Here is a 22,175-nt window from a genome sequence, read left to right as displayed (position 1 = left end):
GACAATTGCCGAATGACGCACAGGCCACAACACTCACGCGTAGAAGCAGATGTTCATTTGCTTGCCGTACAAACGCCTACTTAGCCATGCCAGTCGAGCGCCGCAGAAACGGGCGCAACAAATGCAGTACGTGAGACAGCTGAGTACACAGTGATTTCGCCGGGCAGGGTGTGATGTGGCTGACTGAGAAACACGATTTATACTCCTTTCCATAGTGCATATAGTATAAGCTGCACAGCACGGCAATTGACAGGTCCCGTTCACGACAAAAGATAACATACCGCATCCAGGCTCTGCATGTGCGTGTCGGTATACCTGTTTTGCTTCGCTGTCTACTAAGCCATAAGCGGCGGGTCGCAGTGCGTGAAAATGGTGGAGCGTTTGCCTCGTATGCGCGAGGGGCTGTGTACGACTCCTAGTACCACCGGAATCATATCGCTTTTTTCTACAGGACAGACATGTACCACGACAGGGGCACTCGGTTGCTTGTAAGGGTTCATCTCGAAGGGGGCCGAATAGACCTTTGAGAGGGTCTCTGGGCGCCCCTTGTACCACCACAGCTTCGGTGAAACAGTCGAGCATCCGCCGTGGCGATGGGATCCAGATGAGTGGTGCCGCCAGGTACAAGGTACAATACGGCATAATACGCACAAGCGCACACCCGGCCAGGTGCCCCACAACTACGGGAGTTTCAGACGCTTGCAAGGGTACCCACCCTATTGGGTAGTTCGCGGCATGGGGCCACCAGACTCATTGTAGTGCGTTAGCATCTTAGGGTATTTTCGCCCTTTACGGGGGCCCACTATTTGTATCTGTGTATGTTTGTGGTGGCGTGGAGCAGAGGTAGAATACCCGGCTTCAAATCTGAAGGTCGTAAGTTCGAATCCTACTCCGGTCCACCACATTTTCAGGCATGGAGTGGTGCCTGACACCGGCAAGAAAAAAAAATATATCGCCGAGAGCTAGTGGGGCTATACTAGTTCAGGTGCAACCAAACTAGGAAGGCCCATAAAGCTTCATCAAAGTCACTCCCTCACCAGAACAGGAATTGGCCTCCCTGGTGCAGTATTCGGCCACTACCTCCCTCATGTCTCCGACAATTAACCCATGGCCCTCAGTTCCCAGTGGCTGCGGAGCACCTGACCAAGGCGGCGGTCAGACCTGCTACGCGGCAGAGGGTGCTAAGAATCCCTGGGTCAAGACAGGCCGCCAATGGAAACTGAACCTGGCAACGTTCAACACGCGCACCCTCTCGAGTGAGGCTAGCTTAGCGGGACTATTTGAAGAATTATCAGGCATTTCCTGGGATATTATTGGCCTTAGTGAGATTAGAAGAACGGGTGAGGCTTACACAGTGCTGACTAACGGCCACGTCCTCTGCTACAGAGGTCTTCCAGATAAGAAAGAATCCGGGGTAGGATTTCTAGTGCATAACAACATAGCGGGCAACATTGATGAATTCTACAGCATAAATGAGAGGGTAGCAGTTGTAGTAATAAAGCTGAATAGGAGGTACAAAATGAAGGTAGTACAGCCTATGCCCCAACCTCTAGTCACGATGATGAAGAAATAGACAGTTTTATGAAGATGTTGAACTAGCAATGAGAAAGGTGCAAACTCAGTATACTTTAGTCATGGGCGACTTCAATGCAAAAGTGGGGAAAAAGCAGGTTGGTGAGCAAGCAATTGGCAACTACGGCATCGATTCTAGGAATGCAAGAGGAGAGATGCTAGTAGAATTCGCGGAAAGGAATAGGCTCCGAATAATGAATACCTTCTTCAAGAAGCGCAGCAACAGGAAGTGGACCTGGAAAAGCCCTAATGGAGAAACAAGGAATGAAATAGATTTCATACTCTCTGGCCGATCCAAGCATAGTCCAGGATGTAGAAGTGTTAGGTAAGGTTAAGTGCAGTGACCATAGGTTAGTGAGGTTCTCGGATTTCTCTCAATTTGAAGAGAGAGAGAGTGAAATAGTCAAGAGGAAACAGGCCAACCTAGAGGCAATCAGGGTAAAAGCAGATCAATTTAGGCTGGTTCTTGCAAACAAATATGCAGCTTTAGAAAAGGAAGATAAAGACAACATAGAAGTAATGAATGAAACCGTAAATAGGTTGATCTCAGAAGCAGCAATTGAAGTGGGAGGTAGGGCACCAAAGCAACCAGTAGGTAAACTCTCCCAAGAAACAAAGGACCTAATAAAGAAGCGACAGAAGATGAAAATGTCCAACTCAAGAGATCAGATAGAATTCGCTGAACTGTCAAAACTAATCAACAAGAAAAAAGTAAGGGATATTCGAAATTATAACGTGGGAAAGATTGAGGAAGCCGTAAAATATGGACGCAGCATTAAATCAGTAAGAAGAAAGCTTCGCATAGGACAAGGCAAGATGTATGCACTGAAAGATAAGCATGGTAATATCATCAGCAATTTCGATGACATAGTAAAAGCAGCGGAAGATTCTATACTGACCTGTACAGTGCCCAAAACAGCCAAGCTACTTTCATTCAAAATAGTGATGAACCGGATACAGAGGCTCCTTCTATAACTAGCGCTGAAGTTAGAAGGGCCTTGAAAGACATGACCAGGGGAAAAGCTGCTGGAGAAGATGGAATAACAGTAGATTTAATCAAAGATGGAGGAGATATCATGCTTGAAAAGCTTGCGGCCCTTTATACGCAATGCCTCACAACTTCATGTGTACCAGAGAGCTGGAAGAACGCTAACATTATACTAATCCATAAGAAGGGAGACGTTAAAGAACTGAAGAATTATAGACCCATTAGCTTACTTTCTGTATTGTATAAAATATTCACCAAGATAATTTCCAATAGAATCAGGGCAACACTTGACTTCAGCCAACCAAGAGAACAGGCTGGCTTCAGGAAGGGATATTCTACGATGGATCATATCCATGTCATAAATCAGGTAATCGAGAAATCTGCAGAGTACAATCAACCTCTCTACATGGCTTTCATAGATTATGAAAAGGCATTTGATTCAGTAGAGATACCAGCAGTCATAGAGGCATTGCGTAATCAAGGAGTACAGGAGGCATACGTGAATATCTTAGCAAACATCTACAAGGATTCCACAGCTACCTTGGTTCTCCACAAAAAAAGTAGAAAGATACCTATCAAGAAAGGGGTCAGGCAAGGAGACACAATCTCTCCAATGCTATTCACTGCATGCTTAGAAGAAGTATTCAAGCTGTTAGACTGGGAAGGTTTAGGAGTGAGAATCAACGGCGAATATCTCAGCAACCTTCGGTTTGCAGATGACATTGTCCTATTCAGCAACAATGGAGACGAATTACAACAAATGATTGAGGACCTTAATCGAGAAAGTGTAAGAATTGGGTTGAAGATGAATATGCAGAAGACAAAGATAATGTTCAATAGCCTGGCAAGAGAACAAGAATTCAGGATCGCCAGTCAGCCTCTAGAGTCTGTAAAGGAGTACGTTTATCTAGGTCAATTACTCACAGGGGACCCTGATCACGAGAAAGAAATTTACAGAAGAATAAAATTGGGTTGGAGTGCATACGGCAGGCATTACCAAATCCTGACTGGGAGCTTACCACTGTCGTTGAAAAGAAAAGTGTACAATCATTGCATTCTACCGGTGCTAACATATGGGGCAGAAACTTGGAGGTTAACAAAGAAGCTCGAGAACAAGTTAAGGACCACACAAAGAGCGATGGAACGAAAAATCTTAGGACTAACGTTAAGAGACAGGAAGAGAGCGGTGTGGATCAGAGAACAAACGGGGATAGCCGATATTCTAGTTGACATTAAGCGGAAGAAATGGAGCTGGGCAGGCCATGTAATGCGTAGGATGGATAACCGGTGGACCATTAGGGTTACAGAATGGATACCAAGAGAAGGGAAGCGCAGTCGAGGTCGGCAGAAAACCAGATGGGATGATGAAGTTGGGAAATTTGCAGGGGCAACTTGGCATACGCTAGCGCAAGACAGGGGTAATTGGAGATCGCAGGGAGAGGCCTTCGTCCTGCAGTGGACATAAAATATAGGCTGATGATGATGATGATGATGATGATGTTTGTGTGTCGGAGTCGGAGTGTGTGGCGCAAGTTGGAATACGCTAGCGCAAGACAGGGGTAATTGGAGATCGCAGGGAGAGGCCTTCGTCCTGCAGTGGACATAAATATAGGCTGATGATGATGTTTGTGTGTAACCGTTTTCTCGCCTACATGGGTCACTGGTAGCCCGTGGTCATATGGATAGTGCAGTGGGCTGCTGCGCTGAGGGAACAGGGTTCGAACCCAACCGTTGAAGCAACTTCGGTCAATAAGTATGTGCCAATGTGTACATGCGTGCCGCTCTTCAACAATCCTGCTCCACTCCGACATGGGTCCCTGGAGATGTGGGACTGGGTACATATGGAAACGTATACATACAGGCCTTTCCTCAATGAACTTCTTTATGCTGACATGCGTCATTCTAGACGAGGGACTTGGCAGCTACCGCTATTCGAAGAAATTCTGGGACGCCGACTTGGATCAGTGGGTATGCGCCACTCGGTCTGTGCTAGCCTACAGTGAATCTCTCTGATACCAACTTGGGTCACTGGATGTGTTGCAGTGGGTGTGTGCGGCTATTTAATGAAAGTTGTTGACGCCAGCATGGGTACCCAGGTATGTGTCAGTGGGAATGTGCCACTCAACAATGACGAAAAACATCCATTACGTTTATCCGATGCAAAGCGGAATCGAACCCACGTCACAAGGGTTCCTGACGGACGGCAACGCGATGCTAGCAGGTCGCTTTTCAATGAACGCCTTTCACACCAACGCTTTAGCGAGCTGCTCTATAAATGCACTGGGTCTGTGCCGTTTTTTAAAGAACTTCTCGCCAACTTGGGTCACTGAGTATGTACCACCGAGTGTAAGGCACGTGAGGGAACAAGTCTCAGCATGCGCAGGTACCAGCGCGCCACGCTTCTCGTCTTGGAGGCCCCACGCGAACTTCTCAGCTCTGCCATTTGATGATGCAGCTTCTCCAGAAAGATTCAGGAGAGAGGAAGCCGTTTGCCCCATGACATTGTTCTCAGCGGTCGCACGCATCGGTGAACCATGCATTTAGGAGGCAACGCACATGCTTCGCAGCGGTAGCGTTATATGGCGCCGAGTGTTATTAGGCAAGTGCGAAAGAGGAATACCGCTGCAGCACAAGCCTCACGTAAAACTCGTTTCGACGGTGGCAATGCGTTTGGCTGTATTAATTCAATGATAGGCGTATTACAGCCGACAGTCATAGTGAGATAGGTTCTGGTGAACTTCTTTCACGATGCTTTTCCCACCTAAATTCGACATGCCAACGGGCTGCTTCGTTCCACATCGCAAGCAGTGTGTTTCCGTAATGGTAGCAGGTAAACGCAATAGAATAAACAATAATGGTAGCAGATAAACGAAGCGGTTTTGAGTCCTCAATCACTCAGATATATTTAAACGAATGTGGACAGCACACACGCCCCGTTATTCGTTTTTGGCCCTGATGAGCTACTACACTCTGGTAATCCCCTGCTGCATTTGCCCAAGCCAGGTGCGAGACAACAGTCACCTTCCTTGGGGCAAGAATAAGATGCCGGGCAACGGCGGCTGTGAAAAGCTGGCCCGACTGTGTGGCCGAATACGCTTGCGTTTGCGAGACTACACTTTCGCGGTGCTATAATTTCTCAGGAATCCCTGCAGCAGCACATAAGATATCGCAGCAAGCTGCGCTCATCGGTTTATATGGCTAGTTTCCTAATAGCTTGGCTTGATGGAATCCGGAATGACGTGAAACATAACAAAGAAGTTGTAGTTCCCGTAGTCACAACCTCCCTGCATCGCTGCTTTTGCTTTGTTGTAGTTAACGACGCGTTCGTGGTGCACGCTCAGGAACATGCCCATATATTCTACCCACTTCAGTGCGGGAAACGAAGCTTGTTTTCGAGGATGTGCGGTGAGCACACTATGTGTATGTGAATGCACTGCAGCCAACTAAAAGAAATTTGTAACAGCGCGTGTAGCCCGAGAACAACTTTTCGACGCTTTTCTTGAACTCGCAAACACGTCTACTCTTTACGATGGTGGTGGAAACATAATGTTGCCGTGTGTGCGCGCAAAAATGTTGCCATCAATAAAAAGGTCGATAGCCGGAGGTCGCTGGCAGCTCAGCCATTACGCTACGGCACTACTGCAGCAGGCGCAGAAAACACTGCCCATAGCTCTGCCAGGGGCGTCGAGTTCATGTCGCCCAGCTGCCAGATACAGGTGGCCATACGAGTGCGCAAGCCATGGTATCGAGGCTTGCAACATGGTAGCTTGTGGCGCATGTGCGATATGGTGCCGAATCTATTATACCGCCACGTGCAAATGCATACATTAGTGCACGATTCCTACGGTTAGCTACGCGAACAACCTAGGCGGAGACATTATCGGCGCTGACTTGGCGCCCAAGAGTGGCCAATCTGCTAAATTTTCAGGAATCATGGCCAGTATATTGTTGGTACAAGGGTAGCAGGAAGGCACACTCGCTACAAACTACAGCACCAGCAACACACCTGACCGCTGATTTTCACAGCTTGTACACAGCTGTGAGGCTTAAGACCACACATAATCTGTGACGAAACAAGTTATGATGTCTCTTCAGCAACAGAGCCTTGAACTTCGCATAGTCACGGCTTTTCGGTGTTTTAGTTTCTCACAGTGGGACCTTATCAGCACGGCAAATGAGGAGCAAGGCGGCAGAAATGAAATTTTAAAGAAGCAAAACATATATTGATGTTTCGCGTCCCCTAGGCAAATATTCATGCTTTTCTTATATTTTGTCGCAAACCAATTGCGATCAGCTGCGGGGAGAAGGCGAGCACCGCCTGGAGAACTAGCCATTATCTTCTTTCTCTCTTCGGAGTCCATGCAATGCCCCGAAAGTATCGAAAGCACCGAGGTGGCCCAACCAACCTGACCGTCTACACAGCTCTCTTAAAAGTTTATTCCGCTCAATGTCCTAATTTTTTTATTGTTCCACGTTCGCTCCCGACAGCACAAGCTCTCATCAAACTTTTGATTTCAGTATGCCTTCGTGTGAAAAAAATTTCCTTATTCCGGTCGCGTCCTAAGCGTTCCCATTGCAACCGCTTATCAATCCCACTACCTCGTGTCCCGTAGTACGGAAGACTTGTCATCGCACTGCGCGAATGACAGTTTGTAGCACTCACCGGGAACTCGAATCCAGCAAGGAACAGCGTCATCAAGAACTGAGGGTAGCCCTCGAGGCTGCATGAGATGAGCAATCGATGCCAGATTCAGATAAGGCACGTGATTTCTATAAATATAGTAAATGCAACTTGTAAGTACACCAATAAAGGTATGCTAGTTGCAATGCAATGACATTGTAAGACAGCACCAACAACAAAAAGGAAGACCTCTAACTGGGTACGAATACGCCACACAAAACAAACAAACAAAAAAGACACCTCGCCCAAGTTTATACCGTTTTATTGCCCAAGTTTTATGATCAGAATAAGAGGAGTATGAAAATTATTTGTGCGATATAACGGCTCACAGCAACAGAATCGATATCGGTGACACTGTGGAAGGGAGTCCCGGATTACTTGAAGACCACCGAAGGTCTTTCTTATGCATCCAAAAAATGCGATTGATATATCTATTTCTTTCTTTTTATTTTTGTGTTCGTTTTCTCACAATGTAGCGACCGCGGCCAGTAATCGAACCCGCGACTTCTTCCTTGTTCCCTGACCGCGCGAGAACTCGCTCGGTTCGAGATGAACAACCAAGAAGCCCACATCGGCACTCTAGAAGAATAATCACGCTTTGTAAGCATCAGTGTTCCGAAACCTAAGAATTTTGTTTAGGCGTTTTCTCGAAATTCCAGACCTGGCATCACCATCATTATTGTGGCGTTATGCCAGAGTTTGAAATTTGCTGCTGCCGTGTGTAAATGAGGCTGTATTTGAATGACGCAATTCATAATAAAGATAAACGCGAGTGCTACGTGAATTATTTTTACTGAACTCGCGTATGCCGAACGCAGCAATCGCAGGTATGCATAATCCATTGTGTGATTGTATAAGGACATCATCATGTTAATCTTATATTCTGGGTGCCGAAATGAAATTTGGTTCGCTGAAAGAAATACTCTAGTACATTATTCATGGCGCTATGATGCTCGCCATAAAAATTTCTTGCGGTTTAGAAGGTTTCGACATACTGGTCACGCAAAACATTACAGGAGAAAAATGTCATGTGAGTACTGAGTTGTGTTCACTTGAGCTTGCTGGTACATTGCAAACAGTCGACCAGTCTGTAAACGTACTGTCACTAAGGTTGCTTGAGAAAGAGACTGTATATCGTTCACAGTGATGTTGTTAACATGCAGGTGTTTGATTAAGCAACGTGGTTATTTATGGCTATTTGCACGTGCGCTTCATTTTCCAAAAAGGATTGGGAAAGCAACAAAGCAACAGTTGTTAGTTCAGCATTTGGTTGTGTTTGCCTCTTGCCCTCTGTGTCCCATGTTCAGGCTTCTTCTTGAAAATAAGTCACGTCAGTACCGATTTAAGTGGAAAGGACACGGAACGCAACCTGTTTCAAGTACGTTCGGAGCGCCCTTGATGGGACACCAAGGAATGTCCGCACTGTAGTTTGCGGCACCCTGCATAATTAAAGCTTACGGCAGTTACCACCGAGAACCAAGCTGAACCGTGGTGTATGCAATGTGGTGATGAAGTCTGATGCCGTGAAATAAATGTATACACAAGCCGCATGTTTTGAACAAGATGGGCATAGGGTGGGAAAAATAGCAGACGGTTATTTTCCCACTTCGGTTATTCGCTGTTCTCCACTTTGAACACAAGGAGCTCAGCTATTGCCCCATCTTGAATATTGGTCATGTCTATTATACTTGTTCTCTGTGAATGTTCAGGGCAATTGAGTTTGTCGAAGAGATATTATCTGCACAAGATTGCGCTGCATATGTATCTACATAGTGTTTGCACAAATGGGTCTCACTATTGCGACGGACGCTCTGCAGCTAGATTACTAATCACATAATGTACCGATAACGAAATAAATTAACGTGCACTTACAAGTTCTGGTGGGATCTCTGGATGCAGTTGAAGACGATGTTCGTATCCGAGTACATGGCTGGGTACTGTAAAATAAAAGAAAAATACGAGACTGGAATAAGTGCGACCACGGCGAGTTGGGCGTGCTGGTACATTTTTACGAGAACGCCAGCGCAATAAAACACAATAACCACACAAAGAAACGACCAGGACGAGCGCTGACCAGGTCGTCCTTGTGTTTTATTGCGCTGTAGGTCTCGTAATAAGTGCGACAGCCTCCCAGAAAAGCTGTTGAGATTCGTAACGCCACTCATGGAGAAATTACGCGAACGCTTTCTTGCAATACTCTTTGCAGCAGCCAGTATGAATGACGTGTAGTATAAGGAATGAGGGATTCATGGTAAATTATAGTGGAAAACATTGGACGTTTACGAAAGCATCGCAATGAATGCGCCACGAACGTAAACAGAATTCTGCCAGAGAAACGCGCTTCCGCTATAGTAGTGAAATTTTAGTTTCACGTGCCTCACAATCTTCGCTACACCCTGTCTACGGCACGCTTAACATTAATGCTTAAGGAAGCGCATGACTAAGCGAGTTATTCCCAATCAATGAGTACCACAGACAATCCTGCATGTTGAACGCGGCCGCAATGTGTAACGCTTCGTCCCGTCTTTCTCCGTACTGCTTTCGCCCGTCTTCAACATGGTCCATTAAAATGACTCGCCAGCTCACAACCACCTGGTACAAGTTTAAGCCATCCACCACCCGAATGCGCACGTCGTACGACTGCCCTCACCCATGTGCCTATATAGGCTGGGGAACAGAGTTACAAGCGTGCGTGGTGAAAGGTTTTACGGCTGCCGTAAAATCTACGCTAGGTTGCAGACCGCAGATACATGCAACTGTAGTGCGTATGCACAGGGTTCGCTTTGTGCACGACACGGCTTGAGTGTGTGCTCGAGCTCAAATGCTCCAGTCCGTGTGGTCGTGTGCGTGCGTGTGGTCCTACCTTAATTTTCGCGTTGTTCGATGCTAGTTGAGTGTTCAAAACTAACCGAAAATAGCGAGATCAAACGGTTACGACACCGATAAGCAGTGTGGTATAAGTTTAAATCCTATGTGGGCAGCCGCAGCCAAGCATGAGCCGAGGAGAGTCGGCTGCTTCCGAAAATGCGTAATTCTTATCGAAATTCGGAACGCATATTTTCGATTATTCCAACCAAACGGTCTCGATAAATATGCACATTAACAGCAGGAAGAAGCGCACTGATCCAAACACCATTTTTGACGGATGTCAGCTAACAGCAATACAAGTGCTCTATGGGAATCTGTTCACTTACGTCAAAGGGCAGCCAGCAGACCGCTCCGAAACGGGTGAGGAGAATGCCTCTTTTGAACTGAGCGTGTCAAAGAAAAGGTAGCTTTCCATTATGCTTGTCAACCCCTCATCCGACGCAAGAGTGCGAAGTTTGGCTGCGATACTCACAGCAGCATAAGCTATCTGCAGAATTGGTTTTTCTGGCCGAGCCTGAGGGGTTTTTCAAGGCCATTTAAACATTGCGTGACAACTTTCGACGCTCTACGAGGGGCGTTCATAAAGTTCGTATAATCAGTGTAACATATTTAGAAAAGGCGTGCACAATATGCATAAAAACAAGTGTGCGTCTGTCTAGTTTTAGCGTAATATAAAACTATTGTTCTATATAATGGCGCGCAACACCGCTAGGGGGCCAAAACAAAAATGGCAGGAATAATGAAACACAGAACACTGTGGGGCCACAATAAGTATGAGGTGGTGCGTGGAATCTGGAAAGGAGTAATGGTGCCAGCGCTAACATTCGCAAATGCCAATCTATGCTTAAAATCGGATATCTTTTCGGGTTTGGAAGTTAACCAAACATCAGTAGGCCGGTTGGCTTTGGGAGCCCACGGGAATACCAGAAATGAGGCAGTGCAGGGTGACAATTGTTGGGATTCTTTTGAATTCAGAGACGCACAGAGCAATTAGTTTTGAAGAAAGGCTCAGGAACATGGATGAAAATAAATGGGCGGCTAAAGTGCACAAGTATCTCTGCATGAAAAGCGTGGACACAGAATGGAGGAAGAGGTCAATGAAGTTGGCAACCAAGTACAGGATAATCGAAACTGTACATAGACAACCAGGAGTCATCAGAAAGAAAGTGAGAGAAATAGAGACCGTGAATTGGATGCAAAGAATGGAAACAGAAAGGACAATGGAGATTTAAAAGAATGAGAAGAAAGAAATTAGAAGGGAAAATCTGTACGATAACACAAAGGGCAGTGCCTCGCTATTTGAGGCTCGAGCCGGTTGCCTAAGGACCAAAACATACCGGAGCAAATATTCGGAAATAGATGAGGCATGTGTATGCTGCAGTAAAGATCCAGAGACCACTCAGCGCATCCTAATGGAATGCGACGGGATCCACCCAGCGAGAACCGTAGGTAACGTGCAACTCCCAGAAGCGCATGGGTTTTTTAAAGTGGAAGGAAACATCAACAGATAAGCCGTAGAGATAAGGAAGAGACGATTAGAGTACTGGTGGAAAAAAAGCAGGGAAAAGATGTATATGACCTCATCTCTTAAAATCATAGGTAGCGGTACAAGCTAAATTTTTGAAAAAGAAAGAAGAATAATGAGAGGTATACAAAAATGCTAGATGAAGAGCATGTATAGTATACCTGATTAAATCAAGCAGGCTAGGTGGCTATTTGTCGCCGCCCCGTTTCAAAGGGGATGCCAATAAGTCATCATCATCATCAGCAGCAGCAGCACCCATCGGGAAAGTCGAAGCACGTGCAGTGATCCGCTTTCTGTATTTGAAGGGACAAGATGCCAAGACGATTCACGGTGACCTGGTGGCAGTGTACGGTTACAATGCTCCAGCCTATGACACTGTTGTCAAATGGCGCAGACGATTTCAGTGAGGTAAACAAGCCTGGACGACGAAGAAAGAAGTGGCCGCCCTTCGCTCGATGGTGAACCACAAATTGCTGCGCAAGTGGAGGCTCTCGTACTCGCTGACCGGCAGATAACTATTGAAAAATTAGTAGGACAGGTTAACGTAAGGTGCAGGCTCTGTGCGCAACATACTTCACTACAACCTGCATATGACGAAAGTTGCCGCGCGCTGGGTTCGGCGTTTACTGGCGCCAGTTCAAAAATACTTGCGGAAGGAAGCAGCTGCAAAAATGTTGAAGCTTTGCGAGAGAGACCTTGACGACTTTTTTGAACGCATGATAACCATGGGTGAGTGTTGGGGGCACAATTATGACCCTGAAACTAAACTAGAAAGCAAACAATGGAAGCACGGAAACTCACCCGCGTCAAAAAAGGCCAAGGTTGTGCCGTCATCAGGAAAGGTCATGCTGAGCTTCTTCGGGGACTGCCGTGGTACTCTTCTCACAGATTATGCCAGCAAAGGCCAAACTATTACAGGAAAGTTCTATTGCGAGATTCTCACCAAATTGCGAGGTGCTATCAAGGAGAGGCGTCGAGGAAAGCTCACGAAAGGCGTCCGTCTGCTCCATGACAATGCACCGGCTCACTCAGCACATGTGACGGCGACGCATTGAGCCTCCTTAGCCTACGAAATTTTGCCTCACCCGCCCTATTCACCTGACCTCGCACCAATTTACTTCTTCCTCTTCCCGCGCATGAAGAGCACACTGCGGGGGAAACATTTTCGGGACAGCTTTTCCTGAACTCTCAAAATGAAGAGCTCTAAAACACTGGACTGCAGCAGCTCATGCATCGGTGGCAGAAGTATAGTGACTTTGGGAGGAGATTATGTGGAGAAGGAATAAACTTCCAATGGTCTCTCTTTTTTTATGCCAATAATACGAACTTTATGAACGCCCCTCTTAAATATGCGTTAGCTCAGCCACCATGAGCGCGAGCAAAGTCTAATCTAACGCAGTGAAGTGCTATCATGTTCCATTTCCACTCTCTCTTCCAGCATCTGCCAGTGATCGTGCACCAATTGGATGCGAGTATATTGCCATTTAGACTACCGTTGTTACTTACGACGCTTCATAATTATGCGACTTCGACAACACCTGGACAACCTCCGCAGGCCTTCCACGTACTGCAGTACTACGAAACTACAGAGACCTCAGATGGAATTTGAGTTCAAAATGCATGCTTTGAATGGAAGCCTGTCAGTACCGTATAAAAAAATTCGCAGTTTCGTCGGAAGGGCGCATCATCGAATCATCGACATAATTGCGATATAAATTAGTAGATAACTGCACAGAGTAAGGATAGTTGTCTTATGCACTGCATAAATAAGTAAACATTCGCTTATTAACTAAATTAGCAAGCATGGTGTCAGCGCGAAACCTGAACCCACCATACTCGATGACCACAGACATTCGCTGTCAAAACGCTGGCGTGAGGAAGCACGACAGCAGCAGCGAGCGAAGTGACGTTCGTGCTGTCTAGCGCTTCAACGCAAACTGAGTGGCGAGAACACAGCCCACACAAAGGAATGAGCCGTCGGCACACCTAGACTCTGCCCCCAACGCAGATCGCTTTTAAAATACAGCCGGCACCACCGCGCCCGGCCGCGCAATACGCAGTTGCACCCGAAGTACAATGCCGCCTCTCCCTCCCGTCCCTCCAGTGCCTCACGCGCGAAGGATGACGGCGCGATCGTCGGCTCCCCTCGCACGCTTTCACTCGCACATGCAGCATACGGGGCGCGGCGATGGTTTTATCGCCAATGGACTTCATACGGAACATCACGGCGACGGCCACGGCGACTACGACGGCAAAAATGCCCGTCTGTAGTATCTCTTGTAAGCGTTCAAAAGAGAACCTGGAATTATTTGCACTTTTTTTCCTTGAGAAGGGGCGCAAAGGGGGGGGGGGAGATGGCGGCGGGGGGGGGGGGGTAGTAGGGGGCTTTAACCTTCCACTCACAATTCAATTCAGTTTTATTCAACGCCTCTGATGTTGTTGAGGAACGTGAAAGAAAACAATAACGCTTGACGAAGTCGACGGCCCACTTCTACATGCAGCGACAAAACAGAAGATAAACAGTGTCTAGCTTATACAAGTTAAAATAATGGTGTTGAGAATAATACCGGAAACAATGCAAAACAAAAAAAAAACAGATGGCGTTTGTATTAGTAATTTTTATGGCTGCAGTCATCCAAACATTAGATGCGTACAGAATCCGTCTCACATAATATCTGTAAACATAAAACACAGCCATGAAAGCCAGCTCAAAATATACATGCTTAGTGGATGATTCATTACAATCAATAATAATTTCAGTAATATATGAAAAAACCTTTGACGAACGTGATACAAAGTGTAAATATTGAACACATGCTTTGCAATATATTTTGTTCTTGGAAAAATAAGCCTACAAGAAACAATATACTTCTGGTGTTGACAGAATAAGTTATGACATGTTCGCTTCGTTTGCGTGGTATGGTAGTCGAAACGAACATTTCATTTGTATAAATTGCTCTGACCCTTGGCAATACCCATAATTCGACCTTGCATTTATTAACCGTCTTATGTTTTCGCGTCAAGTTAGAGGTACGTTTAAAGGTGTAACTTCTTTAACGTCGTTCGCATAAAGCTTTGTTAAAATTAGTTCGCGGATATTCGGCACTGATAAGAAATTGAGCGGTTCAAATAGAGGATATTTTGTAAGTTTAAGAACGAACATCTAGGATACAACGTACAATTTTTCTGTGTTGTGTGCATGTATTAATATTACATAGCGCTGTAGAACCGAACACCAAATACCAATAGCTTAAAGAAGTGAAGAAGAAAGTTTTGCACAACAGAAGCTTGAAGTGCTTTCGAAAAAAAAAAACCGAAGGCAAGCTTTGCATGGGTTTGCTTTTGCAAAGCTTATGGCACACCGGAGCTGTATTTTCTGTTATTCTATGGTATTGCTAAGGTTTTGCTATAGTTTTCCTATATATGAAATTTTTGCTAGGTTCGGCAAGTCGTATCAAGCTTTAACGTTCATACTACAATGGTCGTGCTACATAAAGCTAGACAATGTTTATCCCTCTCTAACCCTCCTTAAACAAGCTTCATTCCAGTATTTGCCCATGTTTTATCAAGGTATACCCACAAGCTAAGCTAGGCTTCAACTCTGCAACGCAACTGCAAAGTCCCTTCGCCACCTTTGCGAGGGTTATGCCCAGTTTTCACGAAGTCAGGCAAAGGCCAAGCCCAGCTTCCGCTTGGCGCGGCAGAGAAGAGCTCGGCGCAGCTATGTAGAGCTACACGTGGCTGGGCGGGAGCGGGCACAATTGTTGCGTAGCGACGTCATCGCTAGGCGTGGCTCGGCGGTGGCTCGGCGGCGGCGATGCGTGACGTCTCACCAGCTGTGTCCGGTTGCCATGGCGATCCAATCATCGTTCGGCGAGTGGGTTCTTTGAATTGAGCAGACACATTAATCATCATCAGCTTATACTGATGTATACACTGCAGGACGAAGGCCTCTCCCTGCGATCTTCCATTACCCCTGTCTTGCGCTAGCTGATTCCAACTTGAGCCTGCAAATTTCCTAACTTCATCACCCCAACTAGTTTCTGGCGTCCTGGGCAGCACTTCCCTTCTCTTGGTATCCATTCTGTAACTCTAATGGTTCACCGGTTATCCACCCTACGCATTACATGGCCTGCCCAGCTCCATTTCTTCCGCTTAATGTTAACTAGAATATCGGCTATCCCCGTTATCTGATCCACACCGCTCGCTTCCTGTCTCTTGACGTTAGTCCTACAATTTTTCGTTCCATCGCCCTTTGTGCGGTCCTTAACTCGTTCTCGAGCTTCTTTGTTAACCTCCAAGTTTCTGCCCCAAATGTTAGCACCGGTAGAATTCAATGATTGTACACTTTTCTTTTCAACGACAGTGGTAATCTCCCAGTCAGACACCTTACGCCGGGCTTAAAAAACTCCGCCGTTAAAAAACGCAACCTGCAAAATACTGCAGTCACCCGGGACCGATGACCATTTCTGCATGAGCATTCCGCGACAAAGTTGCTGAAACGCAACGCCGAGACCCATCACGGATAAATTGAGACGATGTAGTGATTAAGCTCTAGCGGTGTACATGTTTGAACATTTCGATTTTATGGGCTAAAACAACCGCCTTTGTTTTGTTATTATTTACAGTTAATGAATTCGCGACACTCCCGGACGATAGTTTTGTTAGTGCCTCATTTGCTATGATCATGACATCTGTAGGATTCTTCGCAGCAACAGTATAGTCGTCTCATCTACTCATTAAAATAAGTATGCCGTCTTTGTCAATAGTTACTAAATCATTTATATATATGCGATAAAGCTAAAGGCCCCAATATAATTCCTTGTGACACCCCTGTGCGAAGCGGTTTTAAATAAGGAGCGTAAACTACTTGATGCGTGCAGTATTGAAGATACCCTTCGAATAATTTAAAAAGAAAAAGCGTCAAGACAAGCCTCACATGTTTATAGTAGGGTAGTGTGATTTATGCAGTGAGAGGGTTTGGAGGAATCCATAAAAAATGTCGCAGTCTCTCCCGAAAGGCGAAGCATCAATTGCGATAGCAAATTAGTACAGAGCTATTTGGAGTAGGGATAGTAGTTTTATGGGCTGCATAAACTTCGACACATTCGCTTACTAACTGCATTAACAAGCGTAGTGTCAGCGCGCACAAGCAGACATGAAGAGATCACACTCGATGACCGCAGACAACCACTGTCAAAACGCTGGCAGCAAGCGCAGCCGCCGCAGCGAGCGAAGGTTTGTGCGGTCTATCGCTTCAACGGAAACTGAGCGGCGAATGCACAGTGCTTACAGAGGTCAGATCCGTGTGAAGATCGCTTCCAGGATACAGTGCGCGTGACAGCCCGCACCGGCGCAAAGTACAAGCAGCAGAATAAAAGCTGCCCCCCCTCCCTCCCACGCTGCCTTCCCGCTTTCCTCCTTTCACGTGGGAGATTGAGTGGCGAGTTCCCCTTGCGCCAGGTTGCAAGATACGCATTTGGTGCGGCAGCACAGCATCACCCCCCCCTCCCTCCCTCCCTCCCTCCCTCCCTCCCATACCTCCACGCGACTTCTATCGCGCGACAGAAGTCGCATTTGCTCTCCGCCATGAGTTCGCTCTCCGTGATAGCGCGCGTCCCCCGCGCACTTTCACTCGCAAATACGGTGTGCGGCGACGATTTTATCGCCCTTGGACTTCATACGGAACCTCACCGTGACGACGACGGCATAAATCCGCTTGAAGGTCCATATAATTGCTATCGCAATAAAATATCCAAACACATAGCTGTCGTTACACGCTACACCAATTACTTCAGTTTTAAAGAGTTTCGCACTCAATTTACAGCCTGTGTTTCTTTTCTTCGTCTCGCATGCTGTATCCACCTTTGCAAAAATACGTGACCACAACGAATGAAGAAAAAGCAAATCTGGCCCACGTGATTAATGAGAACAGTGAAAAACTCGGAAAGAATGCCGAGAAACTTAAGTACCACTCTGCGCGTGATCTCGCGTGCGACTACATGTTATCCTGCATTTTTAAATTCATGCGCTCTAATTCAGCCAATTTAGTGCGAGCCACCTTGGCCACTGTACACACGCAGCAGCATTACAGCAGTGCTTTAATAGGTTGGCTGGTTGTTAAGTATTAAAGCTTAACATGGCGGGAAAACGAACTGAGGCGCCCAACGGGCTCCGTACCTATCAACGAGCGTTTACTCTGCCGGTCGACAGTATTTCTTTTCCCGCTAAAAACAAGAAAACAAGAAGTTCATACATATGTACTGTACGAAGTTTCTCGAAAGTGGGACCAGTATTATTAAGATCTTTTTGCGCGTGGCTGGGAAAAAATGTCCGACGATTACAATGTTCCCTAATGCGAAATTTTAGCGCAGTTCGATACATGTTTTCATTTAGCGATGTAGGCAGATGAATGTTTTGGGCGATATCACCGCACCGACTGGCCGTGGGCCAGTGCCGTCAGCGCCTTCGCTAAGGGGGGGGGTAGTATGGGAACACGGGCTTGATGAGCGGCATCGGAGCCAGCTGTGCAAGACGATGACGACAAACGCGCGAGCAGTGGCACGCACGCTTTCCCACGGCTACGCCAACGCCGATGCTCAACTCAGGAATGGGCACCTAAGAGCTGCGCTATAAAATTATTCGGATCCCACGCGTTGTCGCCATATGCTTAGACAAGGTTAATTTGCGTTTTAAGCAATAATGTTTACGTTTAACGAGCATTTGCAAGTGCGAGCGGGACAACGAAGTTCGATATGTATTTACCGAGAAACGCTTCGCTCATCTTCACGTTGTGGCACTCAAACACCGAAAACACGCACAGTCCGCCAAGAAAGTTTACGGACCACGGAATCTAAAAAAAATGTTCAATTGCCGAGCAGCCTGTAGCAGTAGCCAGTAAAACTGTATGCGACAATGTTATTAGCATATTCTAGTCGAGGCCAGAAATGCAAATACCAGGCTGCGTTTTGAGGCTGCGAAGATATTCAGCTTTTTCTGAGATTTCATGGTTCGTAATATTTTTTTTGTTGACTGTAGGACAGAATGCAGAATATAACGCTACACACCGAACAAATTAAGTAGAGCACCAGGGTGCCGAGCTAGTGGACCAAACCTCGAAAGAGAACATCGGCATGTAGTTTTCTTGTTTTATTGAACGAGAGATTCTACTTAGCGAGATAGACGACAAAGACGCCGACATGCCAAACCTCGGGAGGGTAGGCAAAGAAGCCTTCGCTTCAAAAACCTGCCTAAAACGTCACTGAAACGAGATTCACTCTGCAGGAGTGGCAGTCACCGTCTTTAGACAAAAGCACGTCTCAAGAAACAGAGAGAGGAGGGAATGGCCCACCTTGACGTCGTACTTCCTTCGCGCTCTTCCGACGCGGAAGGAGAGCCACGCGTTGACCAGGGTGGAGCCCACCCCGACGAGCACCACGTAGCCGTACTCCCTGGGCACCACCAGGCTGTATGTAGTCATGGCTGAAACGACGCGACCTGCGATACGAGCACGTAATCAGACCCGTTTTTGTGTAGCAGAAACGCAGCACACCAACCGTTGTCGCAAAAGTTGGTGCTTCGACGCCATTCATTGGACCTATTGTTAAGTCGCAGCGCAATGTAAATTTTAGAGAGATAGCTCTACTACTCCAAGTACAAACCCACGAAACACCTGGTTCCTTAAATCTGACCTTCAAGCTCAGCCAAGGTCAAACTGGGACTTAGCCTCTCATTACCGGCGGCTGCTGCATACGCCGCGCGTGAGCGCCCATATCTTGAAAGCGATCTGCGATGTGGACAAAGTGCGCCGAGTGTTGGTAGCTTTAGCTTCGTATGCGCTGTGCTTTTGATGCTTACTTCGGGTTGAAGCGAGACACAGCATGATGGTCAATTCGCTCGCTGCTGCTGCCGCGCCGAGAAGCGTCTGTTTCCTTTCCCAAAGCAAGCAAAACCGTGCTACCCCTCGACAAACTTGGTTTAACTGCGTTCAACCACGGCTAATTTCTCTCTCTTCTTGCGGTTTTGATGCAATGCTTACGAGTTCATTTCCTTTTCTTTTTTTAACTTCTGTCTGGTTTCTGCAATATGCAAATTTCTACGTTTCGTGTCAATTTATCATGTGTCAATAGGTCCAATAGGTCCATGCATGCATCGATATATTTTTACCTATTGCACTTTGTTATATATTGTACCATATACCCCCCTCACCCTATGCCTCTTGGTAGGCTTGTGAGGTCTTTCCCAACAAAAAATAAATACAGAGATAAGTAGTAGTGACGGTGAACAAGCTAGGAATGCCGAAAGTGTGCGTTATAAATGAAGCTGCTATTTGAAAATTTTTGGGTCATGTCAGTCCGCTACAGCGTCGCAGACATGTCGGCAAAAATCAGACCCCATCGCTCACACCACACCAAACCGTGCTCGCCCTGCGCTAAATTTAAACAGTAATTTTAGACGCCACGTATGCTTCTACTTGTAAAATTTACCTTAACCACACTCCACTCTTTGAGACATGATACCGACGCAAAGATTAAAAAAAAATCAGATTGCGGAAGTATTTTGCTATTCTATATCTTCAAAACTTCTTAAGAGATGTCGGATCCACAGGCCTCTTGGTATGCATGTCTTTTTTTGCTAATAACATCCGGTATCATTTGTAAGGGGGAATCAAAACATGGTACTGCATTATGGCTAGCGTAAACGAATTGGAAGTGATCAAAATGCACTCGCTATTTTTGAACTGTCATGGATTGTACTACAATCGATGCAAAATATCTCATAGCCAGGCCATATAGGAGCGCTTACCCACAAGAGTCTGACAGGAGATTTGGAAGTAAATTGGGGCAGTAATACAACATAATATTGTTCATTGTGCGCAATTCGGCGTTCAAGTTAAATATAGTAGATACTTCGTATTTCAATGAGCTGTCCCTTAGCTAGCGTTTTTCCTTACTTCATTGTTTTCAAAAGTTCCCTTCATATCAGCCGCGTAGAGCAATATTTCGAAGGATATCTCTATTTTGTTTTTATGCTGGTAGGCACAAAATAATGGACACATTCTTTAACTATATATTTACACCATCGCTAGAGAGCATCTGCATGAGCACAGCTATTTTAAAACACATCAAATATGAAGAACAGGAAGGATAGACGTAAGTATCCCTCCTGAATGCCAAGCAAGTATTTCTTAAATGTTCAAACCGTTGCCATAAAAGGAAGATTATGTTCTGATGACTCCAGTGCACCTCGTGACGTATGAACGACAGTATGCAAGCTGAATACAGCATGTTAGCTGGAACATTCGCACGCACTGGTACACTGCACCTTCAACAAGAGAAGCAAGTATAGGTATTTGGTGTAGAATTGTATGTTTTACAGGTACCGACATCGCTGCTTCTCATGACTACTGCGAGAAACCACAGGCGTTTAGGGTTACGACCCATTTCTGCGATGTTCGTTTGAGCGCTTACCGGTTCGGAGTTGGTTCAGTTGGGTTCGATTTTCCTCTACTGATGGCACGTACCCACTATGAAGTAATAATGGTGGTGGTTATGAGGATGATAATGATGATGATACCCGATAATGCCACATACCCACAACAGAGCATTGGCTAAGAAGCGGGCCACAGAACAATGAGAAAGCAAGCGGGGCCAAGAATGCGACAGAGTTTGCTTCGTCTTTCATATGTCCGAAGCTACACGAGACATCACAGGCGTGGAGAGTTACGATCCATTTTTGCAATATTGGTTGAGCATTTACCGGTTCGAAGTTCGTTCGATAAGGTTCGAATTTTCTCTACTGATGGCACATGCCCACCATGAAATAATATTGGTGGTGGTCATGAGGATGATAATGATTTTTATACCCGATAATGCCACATAATCCCAAGAGCGCATTAGCTAAGAAGCGCGCGACAGAACAACGAGAAAGCTGGCGGGACCATCAATTCGACGGAGTTTGCTTCGTCTTTCATATGTACGAAGCAACTCGAGAAACTACAGGCGTTGCGAGTTACGATCCATTTTTGCAATGTTGGTTGAGCGCTTACAGGTTCGGAGTTCGTTCGGTGGGGTTCGAATCTTTTCTACTGATGGCACATACCCACTATGAAGTAATAATGGTGGTGGTCATGCGGATGATAATGATGACGATACCCGATAATGCCACATACTCCAACAGGGCATAAGCTAAGAAGCGGGCGATAGAACAAGAAAGCAGGTGGGACCAACAATGCGAGCAATTTGCGTCGTCTTTCATGTTGAAGAAGCAACGTTTTTGGAAAGCAAATAATTATGTATAAACTGAATCCCTGGTCTCCAAGGATGTTTTCTTACATTGATGCCTTGAATTTACCAAGCATTCAGAAACAACATAATCGAGACGGCACACCATTCGAAGTCACCGTCAAGTGGCGTACCAATACACTATTTGTCGAGGGGTTCTCGAGGATATAGCGTTCGTGGCGAGAAAGTAAAGAGGGGAATGAGTGTGGCGACGGCGCCTGTGCAGGCGGCCTGCGCTTCTGTGGTTATAGCGCCCCG

General features: G+C 46.2%; 1 protein-coding gene across 1 annotated transcript; it reads right to left on the bottom strand.

Moving 5' to 3' along the window:
* Positions 1-6,188: 6,188 nt before the first annotated feature.
* On the bottom strand, positions 6,189-21,693 carry LOC119462469 (microsomal glutathione S-transferase 3). The gene is made up of 5 exons (XM_037723817.2): positions 21,683-21,693; positions 18,986-19,131; positions 9,114-9,178; positions 7,224-7,281; positions 6,189-6,263 (listed from the first exon to the last, which is right to left on the bottom strand). Exons 2-5 carry the CDS (start codon positions 19,112-19,114, stop codon positions 6,189-6,191), a joined length of 327 nt encoding a protein of 108 aa, XP_037579745.1. The 5' UTR covers positions 19,115-19,131; positions 21,683-21,693.
* Positions 21,694-22,175: the final 482 nt, after the last annotated feature.

The sequence above is a fragment of the Dermacentor silvarum genome, chromosome 8, assembly GCF_013339745.2.
Source record: "Dermacentor silvarum isolate Dsil-2018 chromosome 8, BIME_Dsil_1.4, whole genome shotgun sequence".
Taxonomy (NCBI): domain Eukaryota; kingdom Metazoa; phylum Arthropoda; class Arachnida; order Ixodida; family Ixodidae; genus Dermacentor; species Dermacentor silvarum.
This window is presented reverse-complemented; position numbering and strand designations above follow the sequence as displayed.

Coding starts and splice junctions, on each gene's coding strand:
- LOC119462469 (XM_037723817.2), bottom strand. CDS start 19,114: ATGACTACATACAGCCTGGTGGTGCCCAGGGAGTACGGCTACGTGGTG. Junction 9,179..18,985: donor GAAGGAAGTACGACGTCAAG/GTGGGCCATTCC, acceptor TTTATTTTACAG/TACCCAGCCATGTACTCGGA. Junction 7,282..9,113: donor CAGAGATCCCACCAGAACTT/GTAAGTGCACGT, acceptor CATCTCATGCAG/CCTCGAGGGCTACCCTCAGT.